General features: G+C 36.5%; 1 protein-coding gene and 1 pseudogene across 4 annotated transcripts; both read left to right on the forward strand.

Annotated features, from left to right (window-relative positions):
* The first annotated feature begins 931 nt into the window (after positions 1-931).
* Positions 932-6112, forward strand: LOC141820682 (F-box/kelch-repeat protein At5g60570-like). 4 transcript variants are annotated; one of them, XM_074708046.1, is made up of 4 exons: positions 932-1197; positions 1295-1458; positions 2482-2540; positions 4507-6112. In XM_074708046.1, exon 4 carries the CDS (start codon positions 4550-4552, stop codon positions 5879-5881), a length of 1332 nt encoding a protein of 443 aa, XP_074564147.1. In that variant the 5' UTR covers positions 932-1197; positions 1295-1458; positions 2482-2540; positions 4507-4549; the 3' UTR covers positions 5882-6112. The 4 variants fall into 4 exon arrangements, with proteins under 4 accessions (XP_074564147.1, XP_074564149.1, XP_074564146.1 ...); XM_074708048.1 differs by lacking the exon at positions 2482-2540 and having other exon boundaries at positions 4507-5414; positions 5592-6112; XM_074708045.1 differs by lacking the exon at positions 2482-2540.
* Positions 6113-7760: 1648 nt separating this feature from the next.
* On the forward strand, positions 7761-20653 carry LOC141820541 (uncharacterized; annotated as a pseudogene).
* Positions 20654-21338: the final 685 nt, after the last annotated feature.

Raw genomic sequence — 21338 nt, forward strand, 5'->3', positions numbered from 1 at the left:
GTGTGTGTGTAATTTATCAAAAATATTTACAAAATGTATTTAAAAATTTAATAATAATCCACAAAAATTCCGTCACGGTGCCGTGTGCGACGGCCCCCGCACTCGTGGTTCTGCAAGTTAACGGCGAGTCAAAAAAGCGAGCGGAGAAACTACTAAAAAAGGAAAGGCGAAGGGAGCCGCCTGGCATCGGGCAAGTCAAATCGGTGGCTTTCTCGTAATTCCCTGGTCTTCCGCGCCTGTTGGTGGCCACCTATTTCCTTTTATAGAAATATGCCGTTATCTCCCGGTTTACCGTTGAGTTGCGCATAGAATTCCTCTCTCTCAATAAGTGTTCTTCCCTTATCCACTCGACAGGCTGGCAAGAGCCAACCGATAAAGTCACCCCTCGCCACTCAAAATCCACGCCTTTCCCTGTCTCAAACGATCGGAAGACACAGGGCCAGAGGGGCGCGTGGACTGAGTGAGCGGGGTGAACTTATAACTCCCACCTTCAAACAGTAACGCGTACCTGAGCGTATCTACCCGATGCCGAACCCGAGTCAGGCCGGTGGAGTGGGGCCCGCTCTCGTGACGCCCGGTGACGTCGGTGGTCCCGGCGGGTGCTGAACGAGGAGTTCCATTTCCAGCGTCCGCAGAAGGTTGATCCGAGCAGGAAGTTAACAGCTACATTGGCCTCCCTCCCGTGCGGCCGTAAATCTAGATTGACGCTACGATTATCAGCATATGTTTATTCTATACGGACGACATGCCTGTCGTGCATCTCCTGGATAGTAGGGATCGGACGGTGGATGATGAGTTTGAATTATAACGCTATTTATTCTCGTGTGTCCTTGTAGGAAAGTACCATTTTGCCCCAGATGCAGACCCACAGCTTCCGGCTTCCATTTAAGTACCGACTCGCAAACGGGGGAGGTCTGCCCCCTCTCTGTCTTCCGCTCTGCGGCGGCGAATCGATCGCTTCTAGGTGTTCCCGATGGTTGTTTCCACAAGCTGAATCTGATCTGGCGGTGCCGACTGACAGATCTCGTGTCTCGGCTGATTTGCTTCGCTCGATGGCCCGTTCTTGGCGATCGGACGGACCCTCCCTTCGATCGCAGTTGGTGGATCTGGGACCTTGGCTATGCCCCTGATCGATTCCCTTGGAGGTGTTTGGCTTGAGATCCTTTTGTCGAGGTCTTTGATTTCTTGCGGATGGAGGTTAGATTCCTTTCTTCATTGCTTTTTTTTTTTTTTTTTGGCAACTTTCGATTATGGAAGTGGATTTGATTCTGATTCATAGGGTTCTTTTTTTTAGCTGGTCTTCTGATGTAGAAGCTCATTCTTGGATCTTGAGATCTGGGGTTCCATATTAGTGTCTTAGATACGTAATATCGTTTGTGGGGATTTAGGGAAGGAGTGGATGATGCGCTGGGAGGGTTCTTGTGAATAATTATGACTCGATGGCTATTATCCAATGAGGTAAGATCACATCTCTGATCATTTACTCGATCATTCTCCCAGCAACTCTTCTGTTTTTGCTGTCTATTGGTATAAGATGATCTGCATTTGACTCAATGCTCATCAATGGAGTGAATGCTGCAGCTTTAACCCCAAAAGATGCGAGCTTGCTATAAAAGAAAAGTATGGCATAATGTGTTTCCATTCAATTAATAGGAAAACATAGAAATAATAATTTTAATGTGTATCTTGAAATTGAAATATTTTCTGAGCTGGCCTCTGGAGAGTGTATAGTGATTTTCATGTTCGTAGGGACTATTTTGCTGTTTCACCTCAGTTTATGAAATTCTTGTGTGTATCACTTATGTGCACAAGCGGGTGAATGGGACTAAACATTAATGAGCAGGCCTATGTTGTTGATCAGAGAACCCATACCAATCTCAAAAAGGGCCTCACTTATATCTTATAAGTTATAAACGCTGCTTTTTCTGAACTCTGGTTGCTCATATTCAGAGTTAAGGTGAGAAAAAGGTACTGTTTAAGCTGGGTATGTGGTGCTAAGAGATCCAAAGGAGGAAAGCTTGATTCGTCTCAGAAATCACATTATTGTGTCACATAAGCATAACTGCATTGAATAGCATCAAAGAGTAGATTCAAATATAGACTCCTAGAAATCACATCTGAAACAGTAGTGAACTTGACAGGGTAATGGTTCTGACTTCCCACACTCTAAAATAGATGTCAGGTTGTTTTGTGTGCCCTTTTATTTGGAAAGGGAATATGAAATGTTAATAGGATCATGTCACTGCATCTTAAAGTTATATCCCCTATTAAATCTTGGTAAAGTAATGGTAAGAGAAGGTTTTTGAAGAACAAATGTTGCCATTTCTCACCTATTTTTTTTTAAGGTGCCATATAATCCAGAAATCTACACACAATGCTGTTCCTGGGGTGCTAAATGTTCCGTGATACCTTGATCTAGGACTTAAATTACAAAAATGGAAAAAATATGTTTTACTTTGAGTGGTGGTTGATTATTTACAGCTCAAACATGGAGGTGGAGGGAATCTCTTTTGCAACATAATGCCAATCTTCTCCCAGAGGTTTCCATCTTGTAAATGAACTTTTTGGAAGTTTGCCTCATACAAATATTCCTGCAAATCTACATCTCCCAAATTGTCTAATGAAAAGTAATGTACTAGGCAACTTAATGCTAAAAAGATGTGGTTGTCATATCTCTTTTAAAAATCCCGCTACTATGATCTATGTATGGAAGAAATGTACCATTCTAGTTTGGCTGCTTCCATGTTGTTGGACCTCAGATATGGTTTAAGAAAGCTGAATGTTTACTGACATGCCTAATATTTGGCTTGATGCTTTTGCTACTGGCCTTCACGAGATTGATGCTATTTGAAAGTTCATCTCTGTATAGATTGTATCTATCAACCAACCAAATATTGACGTGGCCAATGAATTTATTTGATTTATGTATGAACTGAAGAAAATTAATTTGTGGTCCGACTCCAATAATCATCCATGATTGAACCCATATAGCCATCAATGCTATAGATGATACTCAAACTACTCACTTCCAACTCCAGGATTCAATTGGGTAGCCAAAATTTCTTCACCTCTTTAAGTAATTTAGCATTTCAAGTCATCTTTATCATGAATTTTCCAACCATGATATGCACACATACACCTAAATTTCTGTATGTTCAGTCAACAGTATATTCTTTGTCCATTGTCCACAGTATACTATTTGTTGTTTTTTCTCAGATTATATCCCTTTTTATCTCTTTGTATATATTTCCTCATACTCACTTTCCCTCAATTCTTTATTTTGATGCAGTGTTGATCATGTAATTGACTCAAGCATGCGTTCCATGGCATATTCCATACATTATATGAAAAGCATAAGAGTGGAACAACAAAATTCTTGTTTAGAAAAGCTTATTGATACAGTTTTTTACAATCCACGCTGTTTGGTCTTTTATCATTTTGGTCCAACTTTAACATCCTTGTACTGGATCCTCTTTCCCTATATTTTACTATAAGCATGATATTTGGACATATATATGCCCTATAGCTCATCTTCATTATTGTTTTGGTCCAACGGTAACATCATTATATTGATACTTTTTCCATGTATTTGTCATCATATTTTGGTAATTTTGTTGTAATACATACTAGTTATTTTGACCTTGGTATGCCAAAGTATTGGTAGTGTGAAAGCAAAATCATTTAGGCAAAATTCAAATGTAGCAGCAGTAGTTCAAAAGACAGATTCATTTGGGTAAAAATGGGCAAATTGATTGAAATGAGTTATATGACCAATTTTTCTTCTTCTTATCATTAGTACAAGACATTAATTGTCACCATTTGAAATGGAAAGCTATCAATACCTCTGTCATGCATCACTAGCACTGCCCAAAATTTATATAATAATGTCCCATTCATTTCTAATACATCTTGGTTTGGTTCTTCTTGCTATTTATAGTACTGTAGTTGCCAAACTTGTGTTTGTGTGTACCCTTAAGAATAGTGTAACATTCTGTTTTCTAGCATTATACATTTCAAAGTGGTTGGAACGTAATTGGTACAATAGTTCTTTATAGAAAGTTGGTCTTCCGTGTACCATTCTACACTAAAATCCTCAGTTAAAATATTGAATTTCTCACACATTTGGGATGTAGAGGTCTGTTTATACAACCTTGGCATTGCAAATAAGACTTTGCATCCATCATATGAATTGTAGTAACCCAGATTACATAGGCCAGGTGGCATCAGTTCTGATTTGTGTGATCCATTCTGGATTAGCACAATGTCTGATTGTTGTTTACCCAATTGTGTGCCCATGGTGCTGAATTACACTAATAGTGATAACTTTTGTATTACACTTTTTTTTTTGCTAGAGTCTACTCTTTTTTTCCCCTCTCTCTCTCTTTTCCTTTCCCTTTTTTTAGATATGGCATTAGATTGCATATGACCTTATGTTTGTAATACAGCAATAACTACCGTGATTTAATTATATTTCCTTTTTGTTGAGAGCTCAACACTTTTTTTCAGTGAGCTGGGTATAATTATATGATTGCTGATAATCAAGCTACTCATGCAAGGAACCTTGAGAGAAAAGAAAATTCAACATTGCAAGCTGGGAACCATGGTTGCCACTCCAAGTTATCTGTTACAGATTTTAGGATCCTTTAGTCAGGAGTGTGGTTCTTTTCACAAGTATTTATTGGCTTGCCTTTTAGCAAATAATGTGAGCTTACTGGAGGAGGACAAGGATGCATTTGATAAAGATGTGAATGTTGATAGCTTGAGTGTTAGAGGCTTGAAAGCTAAAAAACTTATGGTGAGCAACCAAACTGGAGACAGTTATACTGATCCAAGATCTGATGATAATTTTTTTCCTGGACTCTATGATGATGTTGCACTAGCTTGTCTGGCCTTCATATGTAGGTCCGACTACCCTTCACTCGCCTGTCTGAACAAAAGGTTTAACTCACTGATTCGTAGTGGTTGTCTTTATAAATTAAGGAGACAGCATTGTGTTATTGAGCACTGGGTTTACTTGGCATGTAGTCTAATGCCTTGGGAAGCGTTTGATCCTTTCAGGCGTAGATGGATGAGGTTGCCAAGGATGCCGTGTGATGATTGCTTCTCTTGTGCAGATAAGGAATCTCTAGCTGTGGGAACCCAGCTGCTTGTTTTTGGGCGTGAAGTATCTGGCTTTGTTATATGGATGTACAGTTTGGTAAGGCGTGACTGGTCTAGATGCCCACCTATGAACTTATCTCGCTGCCTTTTTGGATCTGGAAGCTCTGGGGAAATTGCTATCGTTGCAGGTGGAAGTGATTCGCTTGGTCGCACTTCAAAATGTGTGGAGATGTACAATTCAGAGACTGGCACTTGGGAGACTCTACCAGACATGAATATCCCAAGGAGATTATGTTCTGGCTTCTTTATGGATGGTAAGTTTTATGTTATAGGGGGCATGTCCAACCATACAGATTCTTTAACTTGTGGTGAGGAATATAATCTTCAAACAAGAGTATGGCGAAGAATTAGGGATATGTATCCTGGCGGTAATAGAGCTACTCAATCCCCCCCTCTTATTGCAGTTGTAAATAATCAGCTTTATGCTGCAGATCAATCTACAAATGAGGTTAAGAAGTACGACAAGGCAAATAACACCTGGAATGTCGTAAAACGATTGCCCGTGAGAGCCGACTACTCCAATGGTTGGGGCCTTGCTTTCAAGGCATGTGGTGATAAATTGTTAGTGATTGGTGGTCATAGAGGGCCTCAAGGTGAAGTAATTATTCTGCACTATTGGCGTCCTGAAGATGGAAATGCAGGTGGAGCAGAGTGGGATGTGCTTTCTATTAGAGAAAGAGCTGGCGCTTTCGTCTACAACTGTGCAATAATGGGTTGCTAATTCAGGTGTCGCATTCATATAATTCATGGACTTCTAAGGGTTGGGCATATTCAATTCATGGAACCACTTATTTTACTGGGTTTTTTTTTTTTTTTTTTTTGCTTCTAAGTACCAACATGATAATTTGTAGTCAGATGATTTACGCTACTTTGTGCTCTTGCAATTTAAGGTCTCTAGACACAAAGTAGACCATTCAATTGATCTGAATGCTTCTTTTCCTCTTTAAACTCACACGCTGTTGCATGAGACTACTTGATGATTGTTAGTGTCGCATCTTTTATGCCTTTTCATTTGATTTCTTATACTAAAGATTTGCTTATCAATGCTTCCAGGCTATATTACAATGGAGTTGTCTTATCTATTTGTGTTGTGCTCTCTTAATCCGAGGTTAAGAGAAAAAAAAAAAGAAAAAGAAAAGAAAGCGATTCTGTTCTATCCTTTTTCTTTAAATTGTTGTAAAACTATTAGAAAGTTATATAAAATCTACAGGTTGATAATCCTCGTATAAGGATTCTCATTTTTGTTCTAACCTGAAACTTGAGAGGTCTACGCGTAGACACGAGTTTACAGTTGGGTTAGTTTTCCTGGCGCTAAGCTATGACATTTGTGAAAGTTATCAAGTATTCATCTTTTTGGGGTGATGGTAAAGGTTGGTTTTCAATTCAAGACTTTAATAACATTTCAAGTTCCTTATACTTGATTATACTAAATAGAGAAACGATCTTTAATCTTTACTTACTAACATGGATGATTAGTAATGATGTATTCAATTTGCTAGTTAATCATGTTCATTTCGTGTAGGGATCCAACCGGTTGGTGAGTTTTTGGGTTATTGAAGGTTCAGATCCATTAAGAGTTGGATTGTGGTTCAGATCCATTAAGGTTGGTAATTGAATTAGCAGTTTCACTAATAGTCTTCAAACGATTAGTTTCATCCAGGAAAATACTGAGCTCATAAATCAACAAATAAATCTGAAGATTAACTTCCATCAATTTTTGAATTTAGATTTGAAAATCTTCTTAATTCAATTTTAAAAAAAAATATTTTAAAATAATAAAAATATCCCCTGACCTTATATAGTCAAAGAGGAAAGAGAACCATGTAGGCCGCCACACAAGCCGGAAGTCGATTGGTCAGGCAGGGAAAGGTCAAACACTAGGCGAGATAGTGTGCGGAGTCATACACTTGGTATGGTCGGGTCGGTGGTTAGGTGTCACATTCGGTACAAACTACCTTTTCAAAGATGATTTTGAAGTGCAAGGTACATTGACTATGATTGTCAAGAAAAGGTTGAGGTCAAAGAGAATTTCCGACATGGATGTATTCATTCAAAAAATTCTTATACATAAAGAATTAGTCGAGCAGTGTTGATAAGAGGATAGCGCTCCTACTCCGAGCGAAGGTGACGAAGACACTGTTCCCCCCATACCATAAGAAAATAGAATAACTTCACAAATAAAGTATTTTAAATCAAAACAACAAGTTCCTAAACAATTCGGCAATGATCTAACTAAACCACATTATACATGATTGCTTGCAGCGATAGGTGAGTGGTTCGAAGGTCCTTGGCTCCAATTTGCGATAACACTAAACCACATTATGGAGGCAGATGAACGAAAAGGGGTTATAGATAATTCGTAGTCAATAAGTTTGCCATATCTTAAGCTATCCGGAAATCGGAATTGCCGTTGAAGAGAGATATATATATTTTTAGTGCAATTTCAAAACTTTATAGGATCATTCTGAAAAAAATAACCCGATGCCACGTAGACAAGAAACAACGCCCGCGCACCTGCTTCGCACTCCCTCCAGCTCGACGAGAGCGTTCATCGCAGCTCGCTATATAAGAGCCTCGGTACCTTTCTCGCAAACCCTCTACAAAACCCTAGCGCTCAGAGTTAGGGCGGAGACTCCGCCTCTTCCTCGCCTTTACTTTTGGCGTAAGCTAAATTCTTGCACGGTACTCTTCGTTTCTTGTTGCCCTCTGTTTTATTTGAGCGGCTCTCAAATCAGATCTCTGTTTTATTTTGATCTTTTCCTATGGATCTGTGTTACGCGGAGAACGTTGCTCCAGGTCGCACACCTGGTTGATACATATGCTTTAGTCGGTCTGATGGAAGTTTCGATTTTTTGATTATGCTCTTGTATAGATGAGAAAGTTTGTCTGATAACGAGAAGTAAATAAAAATAGCTAAGAGTTTTGGGTTTGCATATGTTGTTTTCTTAATGAGCATTTTATTGAACTGTTTCTTTTGCAATTAATCGGTGGGTTTTATTTGAAACATCTGTGTTACGTTACCTACTTATACAATTTGTCAAGTATTCTGGGCTAGGTGAATTTGATTCGGCCTTTATCTTAGCAAGTTCCTTTTTTCCAGCTTAAACTCAGTAACTTTAAGTATCAGAAATGGGCAAGTCAAACAAGACTAATGTTCAGGTAATGTTAAATTTTTAATACTGGAAGTAAAGGAGACACTTCGTTGAAAAGTATCAATTGATTATTGTTGCCATGCAGGTCGCACCAGCTGTTTCAGCAGTATCAGGAAAATCTGGTACAAAAGGTTAGGATATATTATTATCTGGATTTCAAGGGTTTTACATTTTTTTTACCCTCTGTGTTAAATTGGTTTTATACTTTCATTCTCCAGGCAAGAGGGATGCTGGAAAGGTATTAGATTCAGTGGTAGCCAAGAAGCAGAAGACAGAAACTGAGGTGGTTCCAGCTTAGCTACATGGCTTATGTGGTGTCACTTGGACTCGAAAAATACTAGCATGCAATAACAAAAAAATAATGAACTGAACCCATTTTGTATTACTACTTGACACCTATACTCTTAAATTTTAACTCATAATATAGAGTTTCTTCCCAAATACAGGACTTCTTTATTTATGTTATTGCTTTTTCTTTTTCAATTTATTCATCAATTTGTTATCTTTCATGAATGAAATCTAAATTGCTTCTACTGTCCATGCAAGATAGACTCAGTGAAGTATTAATTATGGAAAAATGAGGGTTTTTGTTGAGAAATTATATTTCTACAATTAGATAGTTTACGATATAAAGTGTGGATCAACCAGCTATTGCTTGCAGAAATTCTAATTTGTATATATCAAATGTTTTTATAGTTTATGCTCATTTTACATAGAATTTTTATCATCACTATTATGTAAGAGCTGATCAGAATAATCCATTTTGATCAGACATGTTTTCCTAAACACAACCCATTAAAGAATTTAGCTTGTTAGGAGATAAAAAGAAGGATTGAGTTGTGTGGAGAAGTGTGATGAACAAAAAAAGAAGACAGGGAGCGAAGGCTAGGGAACCAGAACAGCTAAGTGTGATGAACAAGAAAGAATAAGAGAGGGAGAAGAGAAAAGGAGAGGAAGGGAGAGTGAGGGTTGTGGGGTTTTTGAAGAGAAAACATTTAATTGCTGAGCTTCCTACAAAACCATTATAAGTAGGGTCTCTATACATGTATACATATAAAAAATTTACAAGAAGGCTTTCTAATAAAAAGTCTTTGCAAGAAGAACTAGGATACTCTCCACTCAAGTTTTGCTTAGCCCAGTGTCTCTTGAGACATGTATTCTTTTATTGGTAATATTTTTTAACCACATAATCAGTATAGACCGAGTAAGAGCTAGGTAGCACATAAGTAATATTACAACAACAACAACAACAACAACCAAGCCTTATCTCACTAAGTGGGATCGGCTATATGGATCCTTTTACGCCATTGAGCTCTATCTCCTATTATATCATCATTTATATTTAAATAAATTTTATCTTGTTTTATTGTTGCTAACCAAGTCTTTTTTGGTCTACCTCGCCCTCGTTTGATATGCGTATTTGTCATAGTTTCACACCGCCTAACTGGAGCATTTATCGGTCGTCTAAGTACATGTCCGTATCACCTTAAACGTGTCTCACGGAGTTTTTCCTCAATAGATGCAACTCCAACTTTCTCTCTAATGCTCTCATTTCTTATTCTGTCCATCTTCGTATGTCCACACATCCATCTTAACATCCTCATCTCCGCAACTCTCATCTTTTGCTCATGTGCTCGAGTCATAGCCCAACATTCAGCGCCATATAACATGGCAGGTCTAACTGCCGTTTTATAGAACTTTCCTTTAAGTTTTAGAGGCACTTTACGATCACATAAAACACCTGATGCTCTCCTCCACTTCAACCATCCTGTTTGTATTCTATGTAAGACATCTCTCTCAATCCCTCCATCGGCTTGCAAAAATGATTTTAAATATTTAAAACTCTCAGTTCCAGACAACTCATCATCTCCTATTTTAATACTTGTCTCATTACGTTCAATATTGCTAAACTTAAATTCCATATATTCTGTCTTTACTCTACTAAGCCTAAAACCTTTCTCTTCTAGTGTTTCTCGCCAAGATTCTAATTTAGCATTTACTCCCTCACGTGTCTCATCTACCAATACAATATCATTTGCAAACAACATGCACCATGGTACGGTATCTTGAATGTGTCCAGTAAGTTCATCCATGATTAGTGTAAAAAGATAAGGACTTAGAGCTGACCCTTGATGTAACCCTATCTTTATTGGAAATGCTTCAGTTAATCCGCCTGAAGTCTTCACTCTAGTCGTTACTTCCTCATACATATCCTTAATTAGGTCAATATATACTACGCTAACACCCCTCTTTTCTAGAATTTTCCATATAATTTCTCTTGGGACTCTATCATAAGCTTTTTCTAAATCAACAAACATCATATGTAGATTTTGCTTTTGCCCCCGATACTTTTCAATTAGTTGCTTGAGAAGATGTATAGCTTCTATTGTCGACCTACCAGGCATAAGTAATATTACATTTTGTCAAATTTTACCTTCAAACTACTAGAGCTTAAATAGAAAACCATCAATAGTATTAGTTCAAATAACTTAAATTGACGTCATAGGAAAAACAATAACATAAATTCAATCCATTCACCAAATAAAAATTGTCTTAGATTTAGGTTAAAACCACATTTAACTCTAGTAGTAACAGATCAAAATGCAAAACTTAACCCTGGTTACCTGGGTTAGTCATTTGATAATTGGATTAAATCCATATAATAGTATACTATCATGTCAATATGACCAATGTATAACCTCTATTGTGTGGGTTAGCCTTCACCTCAAAATTAGTGATTCAAATAAATCATTTCTTCATTTTATTTGAAATATAACAAGTAACATAATTAATAATGGAAATAATGTTTTAGTGGTTGTATCATTTTATATTTTATTTACTTTAATATATCAATCAAACCATGATATGGTGTAAACAATTGATTCTTTATCTTTTGGAACAAATTTTTTAGCACAAGTCTTCAAGATGTTCCTCTTTGAAGCCTCAATCCTTATTCAAGTTCTCCCTACTAAATACTACATCTTAGACCTTGGTATCAGGATGTTTCCAAAGTTAGAGAGCTTACTTTATCAATGAACACAAAAACAACTTCCTCCCTTTTCCCTGAAGCTAGAGCATGTATTCTTTCTCAACCCATCCCCTTATTTTCCTCAATTCCAGAAACCCTAAATTATTTCTTTTTTTTTCTTGCTTTTCCTCTCCTTTATTCTCTCTCTCTCCCTCTCTTTTTCTCTGTTGTTTTCCTCTTCTCCACTGTTTACTGCAGCGTTCTACCCCAAGATGCTGCTTGCAGCTCCCTCTCCAATCCCCACATTCTTTCCCCTCCTCCCTCTTATTCTTTTCTCCACCTTCATTCCCTCTTTTTTCCTTTCTTTCTTTCTGTGCGTTGCACTCTGCTTTCCGATTCTCTGATGAAAGAACCCACAAGCATGCCCTCTCTCCCTTATTTGAATCCTCTTTTAATCCCCTAATCAATAGTCTTAATCAATAAAATCTTCTTAACAACTTAGTTGTGGTCTTTTGACTTTTCTTTATAGGCAACCATGTTTAAGTATTATAATTATGCATATTATTTTTTTCCATATAAAATATCATTGCACAATGCACCTATTAAAAGAATTCTGCATCTATCATTAGATGGTTGTCCAGAAGGAGGATATCAAGAAGCTTAAGAAGGCTCAGCAGGAGGTCCCATCTAAAAGAAAACCAGAAGCTAGCAGTTCAGATTATGAGATTTCATCCAACTCAGAAGAAGAGGTGTGTTAAGTGTTAATTGCTTCTGGATTTTTTTTTTATGTAACATGTAATTGATTTAAACTCTGTAAAGTTATCTATTGTGATTAATTTATTTCTTTCCCTTGTGAACTCAAGGAGCTACCTTTCAGCGTTTGCCCAACCTGTTTACCAATTGTTGCCAATGCTACTCCATTGATGAAAATTAGCATCCATAAATTACATAAATCAAAATAAGTACTTTTACTATTTTTTCCTTTAAAAGTTCAAAAAATACTTTTTATTAAAAAATTAAAATTTCAGATGCACCCAATAAGAATTTAATTTTTCATTTATGCGATTGATGATAGATATTAACTATTATCAATAATGATTAATTTTAACTTAAAATGCTCAATAGACTTCTAAACATCTAATATACTAGTTTGCATGAACTCCTAGCTTATCTTGTATCATTAGCTACTCTATCCAATCATACTTTTTAACTTGGTACATTCTAACTCAATTATTAATTTTGTCAAACGTTAAATTTTGTACAATCAATCAATTTTTGCCCTCCCAACATGAAATACCTGGCAATGCAGGATAAAGTTCCTCCAAAGCAAAGTGCTTCTACCAAGGGATCTAGTAGCAGTGAGGATTCTTCTTCGGATGATGTAAAGATCTTCAAACATAACATTGTGTTTCACTTTTAGTTCTGTCTCACATTCTCACATAAACACAGTTACTGAGACAGACTTTGATGCTCTTTGGTGTTTGTTTTTGTATTGGTGCAGGAACCTGCTAAAACTGCCTCCACTCCAATTAAGAATGGTGCAATTGCCAGTCGGAATGGTTCTGTTGGTGTTGTATCCAAAAAAGGAGAAGAAAGTAGCAGTTCAGAAAGTGATTCTGACGAGCATAAAGTGAGTCAACTATAGTGATATTGTTACTGAGTTATATGGTTAATTGATAATGCAATCTATCTAGGTTGGTAGAAGATCAAATCCACCAATTATTTTGCTAGTCATAGTGGGTTATCCTAAGACATTGTCACACTCAAAATACTCCAAGTATTCACTATACTAGTGAAAAAATAATGCATAACATTAGAGCATAAGAGAATAAAAAATTTATAAATGGTGAAGTCAAATGTTCAATATTGTTTGGAAATGTCCAAATTCCTTATTAGATTGTTTAATCATGAAAACATTGACTACATATAGGCAACCTTCTTAATCCCAATTTTCTCATTGGCTTCTATCTGCTCTGGAAAAAAAAAACATAAACATAACTAATTCCATAAATTGTCGTGTAGGTCTCTAGAAGCAATTGACAAAAAAAAATTAGATAAATTACCTTCAAGAGATCAAGCTGCAAGATAAAATAAGGCAGGAGGATCTACAAGTATATGGTTGAAGCATAACATAATACGCCATAATTATGGTCATAATCATAAATATAATCAGTAATGGTCCTTGAAATTGATTTAATCTATTTTCTACTTTCTGGTTCATTTGCCTTTGGATGTTGATCAGCTCGTGATTCATGTGAGACACTTGATTCTTTCCTCTTATAGCTTTGCTTGCGGCATAGAGACAAAAGCATTAGCAGTTCATGCATTAGATACTTTTGTTTCTGTATCATGCAAATTTGTGTATGATTAAAGGAGCTTAGAAGGGAACAAGCATGGAGGTATCAATAAAAAAACTAATTTGGTGAAGTGAAGAGGGAGAAACCTTGATCTAATTAACCCTCATTTCGTGAAAGATCTTGACCTTTGTTGCCAACACACTGCAACACATTTTGCTAACTAATATAGTAACTAAATTTGATAACTTCACCATTGCTAGCAACATAGGAACTTGAGCCTCCTTTAATGTTGGGTTGGCCATCATCAATTTCGGCTGTAAAGGAATATGTCCCAATGGAGAACTTACATATATTATCCATGTAGTTGTGATATGAGAATCACCATGCCTCTCAGTAGTGTAGCCTTGGACCTCTAGCTACTACAATCCTTACCTGTCCTCTTACATTTTAGGTACTAATGCACTTGCCAATGGCACCTTTGGTGTCAGTGGAATAGCAGAATATAACAGTAACTTGAGACTTGACGGTTGAGAACCAAATTTGACTTGAGAGATGGAAATGGAGAATGAGAATTCAAAGATGAGAATGAGAGATGAGGGTGGAAACCATGAGAATAGATGCAGAATTTGATTGATGAGGAGTGGATGGTATTTAGGTTGGATTCTAAGAGTTTTTTATTTAATTTTTAGTATTATTTTAGTCACTCTAATGATAGAGTTACCATAATGTCCCTATTATTTAAAATTTTAAATATTTTTGAAAGGCTCTGTTGTGAATTTCAAGGGGAATAACTGCTGGGCTTGATCTTGGATCGTGCCCATCACACAGGCCGGATTTGGTTTGGCATGAAGATGGGACCCAACCTGAACTGAATCTGGGATGTAGGTCCATTGACCACCGCCTCAACCTGCGCTATTTTCCCTTTATGTTGGTCCTGTCATGTTTGGCACCTCTAATTGCCAGCAAAAGTAATATTTATAGTGCTATTACATATGCTTATTTTAAATGCTATGTAATATCAGAAGCCAGTTAATGCTACATAGTTTAAAACAACAGCTAGTCTGACCTGCAGCTTTAAAAAGGGATAAGGAATCAAATGAAAGTGCAAACTCTGACAGTACTTTGGATGAAGCAAGCATGATATTATTTTATATTGCACTAACATATGTTTTCTCTTCCAGCTATATTTTATGATCCTTCAAATGTAATGCCTATAGTTGCTCCTTTTAGCATGAAAGAAGCATGAGATGTGCTCTCTCTTCTAGCCCTTCTGCGCATTTTCATTGAACAAGGCTGCCTAATTTTGCAGGAAGATGCATCTGAAGGAGTAAAGAAGCAAACAGCTCCTGATACTAACCTGGAAAAGAAAGAAGAATCAAGTCCATCTGAAAGTGACACAGACGAGGGTGATGTAAGTCCACAAACACAATGTGTTGTGTAATATTCCTTTGAAGGATGATATCATGGTATCTTTTACTTGTCTGTCGAATGAAGTATCTTAATATTCTTCAATGCTTGTGACGGAACAGAGTGTTTTCTCTTCTAGCTTCCTTTTCTCTAACTCATTTCTGATTTATTTCTTTTAAAATTTACTACTGTACATAGGCCAAGATCCAATGCTATTTGTCTTCTGATTCAAAAGTTGAGAAGGAACAGTATAGCTCACCAAAAGGGTAGATTTTTTAGAGTGAGGGATACTCAAGTTGCTTTCTAATCTTTTTTTTTCGAGTTATTTTGTTCATTATTCTTTATTTTTCTTGACTATATTAGTAATATATTTGCATATTTCATGGTTGGTCTACAAACTTACTGTATGTTTGTGATTGCTTCTATTTGATTCAGGCATCTTCAGGTAGCAGTAGCTCTGAAGAAGCAGAGAAATCTTCAGATGTGGAAAGTGAAGATGAGAAGCCATTGAAAATTTCAAAGAAGGTTTTTTTCAGTATGCATAGTAATATTACACATTAAGCATAAAGATCTTCCTTGTGCAAGGTTCAAGTAAAATTCTATCTATTTTTTAATGTCATGATCTAGGCGCGTGATTCCACTTTGGACGATCAAATCCTCAATTTAGCGAAATCTAGTTTGCTAGCATTACTATTCCAAATCCTAAAATAGGAGTTGGATTAAACAAGCTTTTCCTAACAATTCTCCTCGGCCAAAAAAATAGAGTAGGTGTTTCGGTGGTATGGAAAACTCAGGCAAATTTAATCTAAATACTAAATAGTTGTTAGTCTAAATAGGGGATCATTTCACAACATCAACAAAGAAACTACTCACTAAATCCTTACCCCTAAATTGATCATGAATGATGGCCATCCAACCTTAGAAAGTCAATCCTTGCAAGCCACAGTTTCATAGAGAGGAGCAAGAAAAGAAGAGAGAAGGGGTGTTGGCTACAATAATTTATTGAACCCCAAGTGGTTGTGACATGTGGAAACAAAGACAAGAGGGAGAGAGACTGAGAGAAGGAGAAGGGATGTTGGAGTAGAGGGGAGAAGGGATTGATGCTTGCCGACGACTTTGGTTGGGGGTGAACAACAAGTATGCAGCCCTGTAAAGGGAAAGGATAGGAAGAGGAGAAGTGCATGGACAGAGAGGAGTCTCACACAAATAGTCCTAACATCTCAAAAACTCCACTAACCCAACTAAACACGATTGAATTGGACAAAGGGTGAAGACTGACCCTAGTGAGACAATAGACTTGGCAATATTTCACGCCATGAGTGGGTGAGGGTGAGTAAGATGATGGCTGGCTATTGCTTACCCTACAGGTGCAGCATATCTAATCTTGAAAATACTCTGGTAAAATTCTTAATCCTTGATAATTTAACTGTTGAATTAGAAGATAGACTGCTATCATGTTGCTAGCTGAACTTATATATAGGTAATAAACTGGCTGAAGCAACTTTACTCTTCCACTGGGTTAGCCACTGCCTCTGCATCTCCAGCTAACACATAATTCTATGATGATAGATAATAACTCTCCTTATCCAATTCAATGTCATCATATTCTGCTTTCAAAGAAGCAACTATTTTCACAGTTCCAATAGGTGGTTCTAGAATTCCAGATCCCATTTCAAAAATCATCATGGTTCTTGTTTATCTGGTCACAGCCAAACCAGGAAGGAGCTAGCAACATTAGATGATGAATGCAGGCGCCATTATGATCCTATGAGACATTGATTTCTGAGTGTCTTAAAATTGATGACCTTTTTTGCTTGTGAAGCATCATGTGTAGAATTATTGCGGCTAAATTGTGAAGGCCATAATTGTAGGGAGAATAGCAAGATTAGACTTACAAAATGAAAACACAAATTACATTGAGAACCATGCAATGCAAGTTTGCACTTTCTTGAGGTTTAGTAGCTTTTATTAGATGGTATATTATTTCTGAAACAGTCATGTTAATCCAGGATAAGGATGTAAAGGTGAAGGGTGCAACAGTTGAATAGTGCTCAGAAACAAACTACTAAAAAGTCTGAAAAAACATGACTGTCTATCTATTTCTGCTGTTTTACGTTCTGGTAATTTGAAGTGGTACTCTAATGTTTATTGTAGTCCCATCTGCCTTATTTTTTTCATGCTTTTGTTGTAGCCTAAAACCCCTTTGGTACAAAATCAGACATCTGGATCTCGAACGTTATTTGTTGGAAACTTGTCCTATGATGTTGGGCGGGAGGATCTGTGAGTATAATTTAATATATCATTGTTCATTGTTCATTCTTGTTATGCTCATATACTATATAGCATATGTGTTTGTTGCATTCCTCTTAGATATTTTTCATAGATACATATAATGATTCTCTGAAATTTAGAGAAATGAAAGTGTTTCTGTTCATTATGAGATAAATATAACATGTATATAGGATTCATGGTAAGACCCCTTGAAGTGTGAAATCTGGATTAACCCATTATACCTAATAAGGTAATACTTTTTAACGTTTTCTCCCAAGCAGGAGTGATATTATATACATCCTACTTGTAGCATGAACTAGAAAAGCTCTCATGAAAACATAGGTTAGATGCCACAGAAACCAAACTATTGTTCCAAGCGTTCCCTTTGATGTTAGATCAACACATCAACAAAGAGGGGAATAATAAGAAAATGGATGAAATGAGAATGAATAGAGATCTAAGGAACATAACTCTTGAGTTAGCTCCCTGAGGTGGTGCATATAGCAACATGTAGCCTGAGAGAAAAGTAAAGCATTCAAGGGTTCTGAAAGAAAGATGGATAGCACAGTTCTATTTGTTGCTGGAATTAGCAGAGAACAAATTGGTTTCTCTGTTGTGATCTTCATCAGAGATGGATAGCATAGCTTGATCCTTTGCTGAAGTAGAAAATTGAGAACACAATATTTTCTCTACTCAAATATTCATTAGGTGAAACTAGTGTCTTTACATATCAAAATTGGCATACTGGTTCAACAGTCTAAATCTGAAATTGACAACAAATCGATTCTGTTTCACATGTAAAACCTGGCAGATCAGTTTAAATTCAGTAATCAATAAAGGCAGATATGATGGAGTTTCTACACTAATGGTGGGGCATCTTCACTTCCATTTGGGGTTCATTGGTTTGCATCCCAATCTGGTTTGAATCCCAATTAACATTGATTTTCTCTATTTTTAGTCTTCTTTTCCATTAATTGCTATAGTTTATCATATAGAGTTTTTATAATTGAGTTTTATATATTTTACTATATAATATAAAAGTATATATAAGTTGAATAGGTTTAATTATGTATTGACTCTATAAATATCAAATGATTTATCATTATTTTTTCATATGATTACTAAGTTCATATAAAACATTTTATGTATAGAAAGTATAATGTATATTTTGGATGTTATTTCTCGAGATGAAGGGTCAACCAATCTATTTATCATTATTTTAAATACATTTACTAAAATGATATAAACTCGTTTTATATTTATAAGAGCATAAATTATGTCTATAATGTTATTTGTATGGTCTATCGGTTAGATCTATTGTAGGTAGACGAGTGAGGTTGCAATTAGGTGGCCTCCCCATAAAGATGGATACTGTTTTTAAAACCTTGAGTTTAAATGGATGTCAAGTTTGGAAAAAAAAAAGTGTTATAGTTATTATAAGTTAACCATTACATGTGTATATAATATGATTCATGATTTAAGACCTCTCACACTTGCTTGCCTTATGACCAGCTATTGCTGTGGTAGGCTCTATGTTCGGAAGATATGTGCCCCCACCAGTATGGTGCAGTGGTAAAACACTCAGAGGAACAAATAAGAGGATCAGAGTTTGAATCCCAATAGGGATGAATATTCTGGAGGTCGGCATTGAGTGTGCATTAGTTGTGCTCTGATTTACTTGGTAGGCAAACTAGGGGAAAATAGTCTACCTCCAGGATAAGTCAGGCAAAGCTTGGACATCTGAATTATAAAAAACAAACAAAGATTTATGATAAAACTTTAAACCTAAAAGTATCATTGTGAGATTGAATCCATTATACCTAAAAAACTCTCTTAACATATCCAAAAGGCCCCATTGAAGATAAATTCTTTGTATATAAAATTGAAGTGATGTAAATCTTTTGTTTATGTTAGGTTATTCCTTTTCAGGTCAGAATTTTTCAAAGCAGCAGGGGAAGTTGCTGCTGTCCGTTTGGCCACAAGACTTGATGGTAGCTCCAAGGGATTTGGTCATATTGATTTTGCTACCGAGGAAGCTGTCAAAAAGGTTTGCAATCTTTCTTTCAATTACTGGTGAAGTTGTTTGTTGTCATTTCCATTTGTGAATTTTTTGTGTTAAAATTAACATTGTTATGATACTATCAGTATGGAGATTGTCTATCTCAGAGATTTTTATTTTCTCTTGTTTAGGCTGTTGAATTGAACGGCCAGGAATTTTTTGGACGTGCGCTTAGACTTGAGGTTGCACAAGAAAGGGATTCACATACGCCTCAGAGTGGGTATGTTTCTCAACTAAAGCTGTTCAAGTTCAAGTGTACATGAGAATCTAAGTAAACTGATATTTATCAGCATGGTGTTATTCATTTAAACAATAACATCCTTTACGATTTCAAGGAGTGTTTCAATCTAAAAAATATCTTACTAGTAACAAAATAGAAGGAAATGAGTTAAGGAGATTTATGCCTCTTGAAATGCCATAGTTCTATGTGCTTAAGTTCTTCCATTTTGCAGCAATGGAAAGGACAGCAAAGATCAGAGCTATACCATATTTGTAAAAGGCTTTGATAAATCACTTGGGCAGGATCAGGTATTTTTTGATATTACATTGTAACAGGAAATTTTGTTGTCACTTCTATTAATAGTAGTACTCCTACAGATTAGGAATTCCCTTCAAGTGCATTTTGGATCGTGTGGAGGCATCACTCGTATTTCTATACCAAAGGACTATGAAAGTGGTGCCCTTAAAGGGTTAGTTCCGTGACTCCCTACTCCCATTTGCATTTTAAATCTGCATTAATCATTCTGATGTAGAGTTTAATATCTCTTAGCCAAAAATCAATATAGATGCTTCCAGATGTTATGACCCTAACCTTTTGTTGTTTATGTTATTTTACAGGATTGCATACATGGATTTCAAGGACCAGGATGCCTACAATAAGGCAATCGAGCTCAATGGCTCTGAACTTGGAGAATGCACACTAACTGTTGACGAAGCAAAGCCAAAAGGTGACAATAGCAACAGAGGTTGGAACAGCGGTAGGGATGGCGGTGGTAGAAGCGGTGGGAAATTTGGAAGAAGTGGTGGACGTGGTGGGAGAGAGGTGACCGCGGTAGAGGACGCGGCTTCAGCGGTAGGGGCAGGGGTTGCAATAGCAGAGGGAAGAAGACCACCTTTGGTGACAATTAGGCATGTTGGGATATTTAACTTAAGGATTCTATGGTGGCTAAGCACAGCAGTTGTTATTGCCATGCTTTATGAATTGTATCGTAAATTTTCAATTTTGACTGGTCATCTCTTTCAGTCTAATTCGTGAGTGAAAGGCAGATGAGGTAGAGTTTCTTTTGGTGGCTGCTTGTTTAAATTTAACATCAGGTAATAATTTTATATTGAACCGAAACTACCCTGCATATTTGACTCCTTTCTCTTTGCGTTCATGTTCTTGGCCATCTAGCTTATAATAAACGCTCATTTACACTATTAATCCTTATTTTTAATTGATTTTGTAATTTTTTTCTTTAAAATATATGGCTCATAATCTATTGGCTTCTTGTGTGTATATATGGATTTGTTGTGTGAATGATCTTTTATCATAAGAAATCAGTTTTTTTTTTAATCATTAAGCATGTTGATACAGACATCTTCTCAGGGATTCTAACAGAGTTTGGCCTCTTCGATGGTGTTCGAGCCTGAAGCAAAAGTGTGCAAGGATTTACTAAGTGATCTTAACTAGTAAAGTAATTAGATGATCAGTTTGGGTGAGATTAATTTGCCAAAGAGCAAGCCTAGCTAAACTGTCGGTGTGTTGATTTAGCAATAGGGTGTTTTTTTCCCATTAAGAACTTGATTATGATTGTTTCAGAGGATATTTATTCATTTATTAGCAATATTTGTTTGTAGTTGCAAGTTGCAAAAACATAATGTTATCACATATCCTAAAGTGTTTTCTCCATTAGTCACAGTAAACATTGCCTAGTTGAGTTGGAATCTCTATTTACTCCTGTAAGTTTAACATTTACCTTTAATTACCATTAATAATAGTAGATTTTGCACGCACGCAGTGATTTAAATCTTATAATTCAACT

The sequence above is a fragment of the Curcuma longa genome, unplaced genomic scaffold (assembly GCF_044706935.1).
Source record: "Curcuma longa cultivar G26 ecotype Majalengka, Jawa Barat unplaced genomic scaffold, ITB_CL_G26_1.1 utg509_np1212_2302976_RagTag, whole genome shotgun sequence".
Classification (NCBI taxonomy): domain Eukaryota; kingdom Viridiplantae; phylum Streptophyta; class Magnoliopsida; order Zingiberales; family Zingiberaceae; genus Curcuma; species Curcuma longa.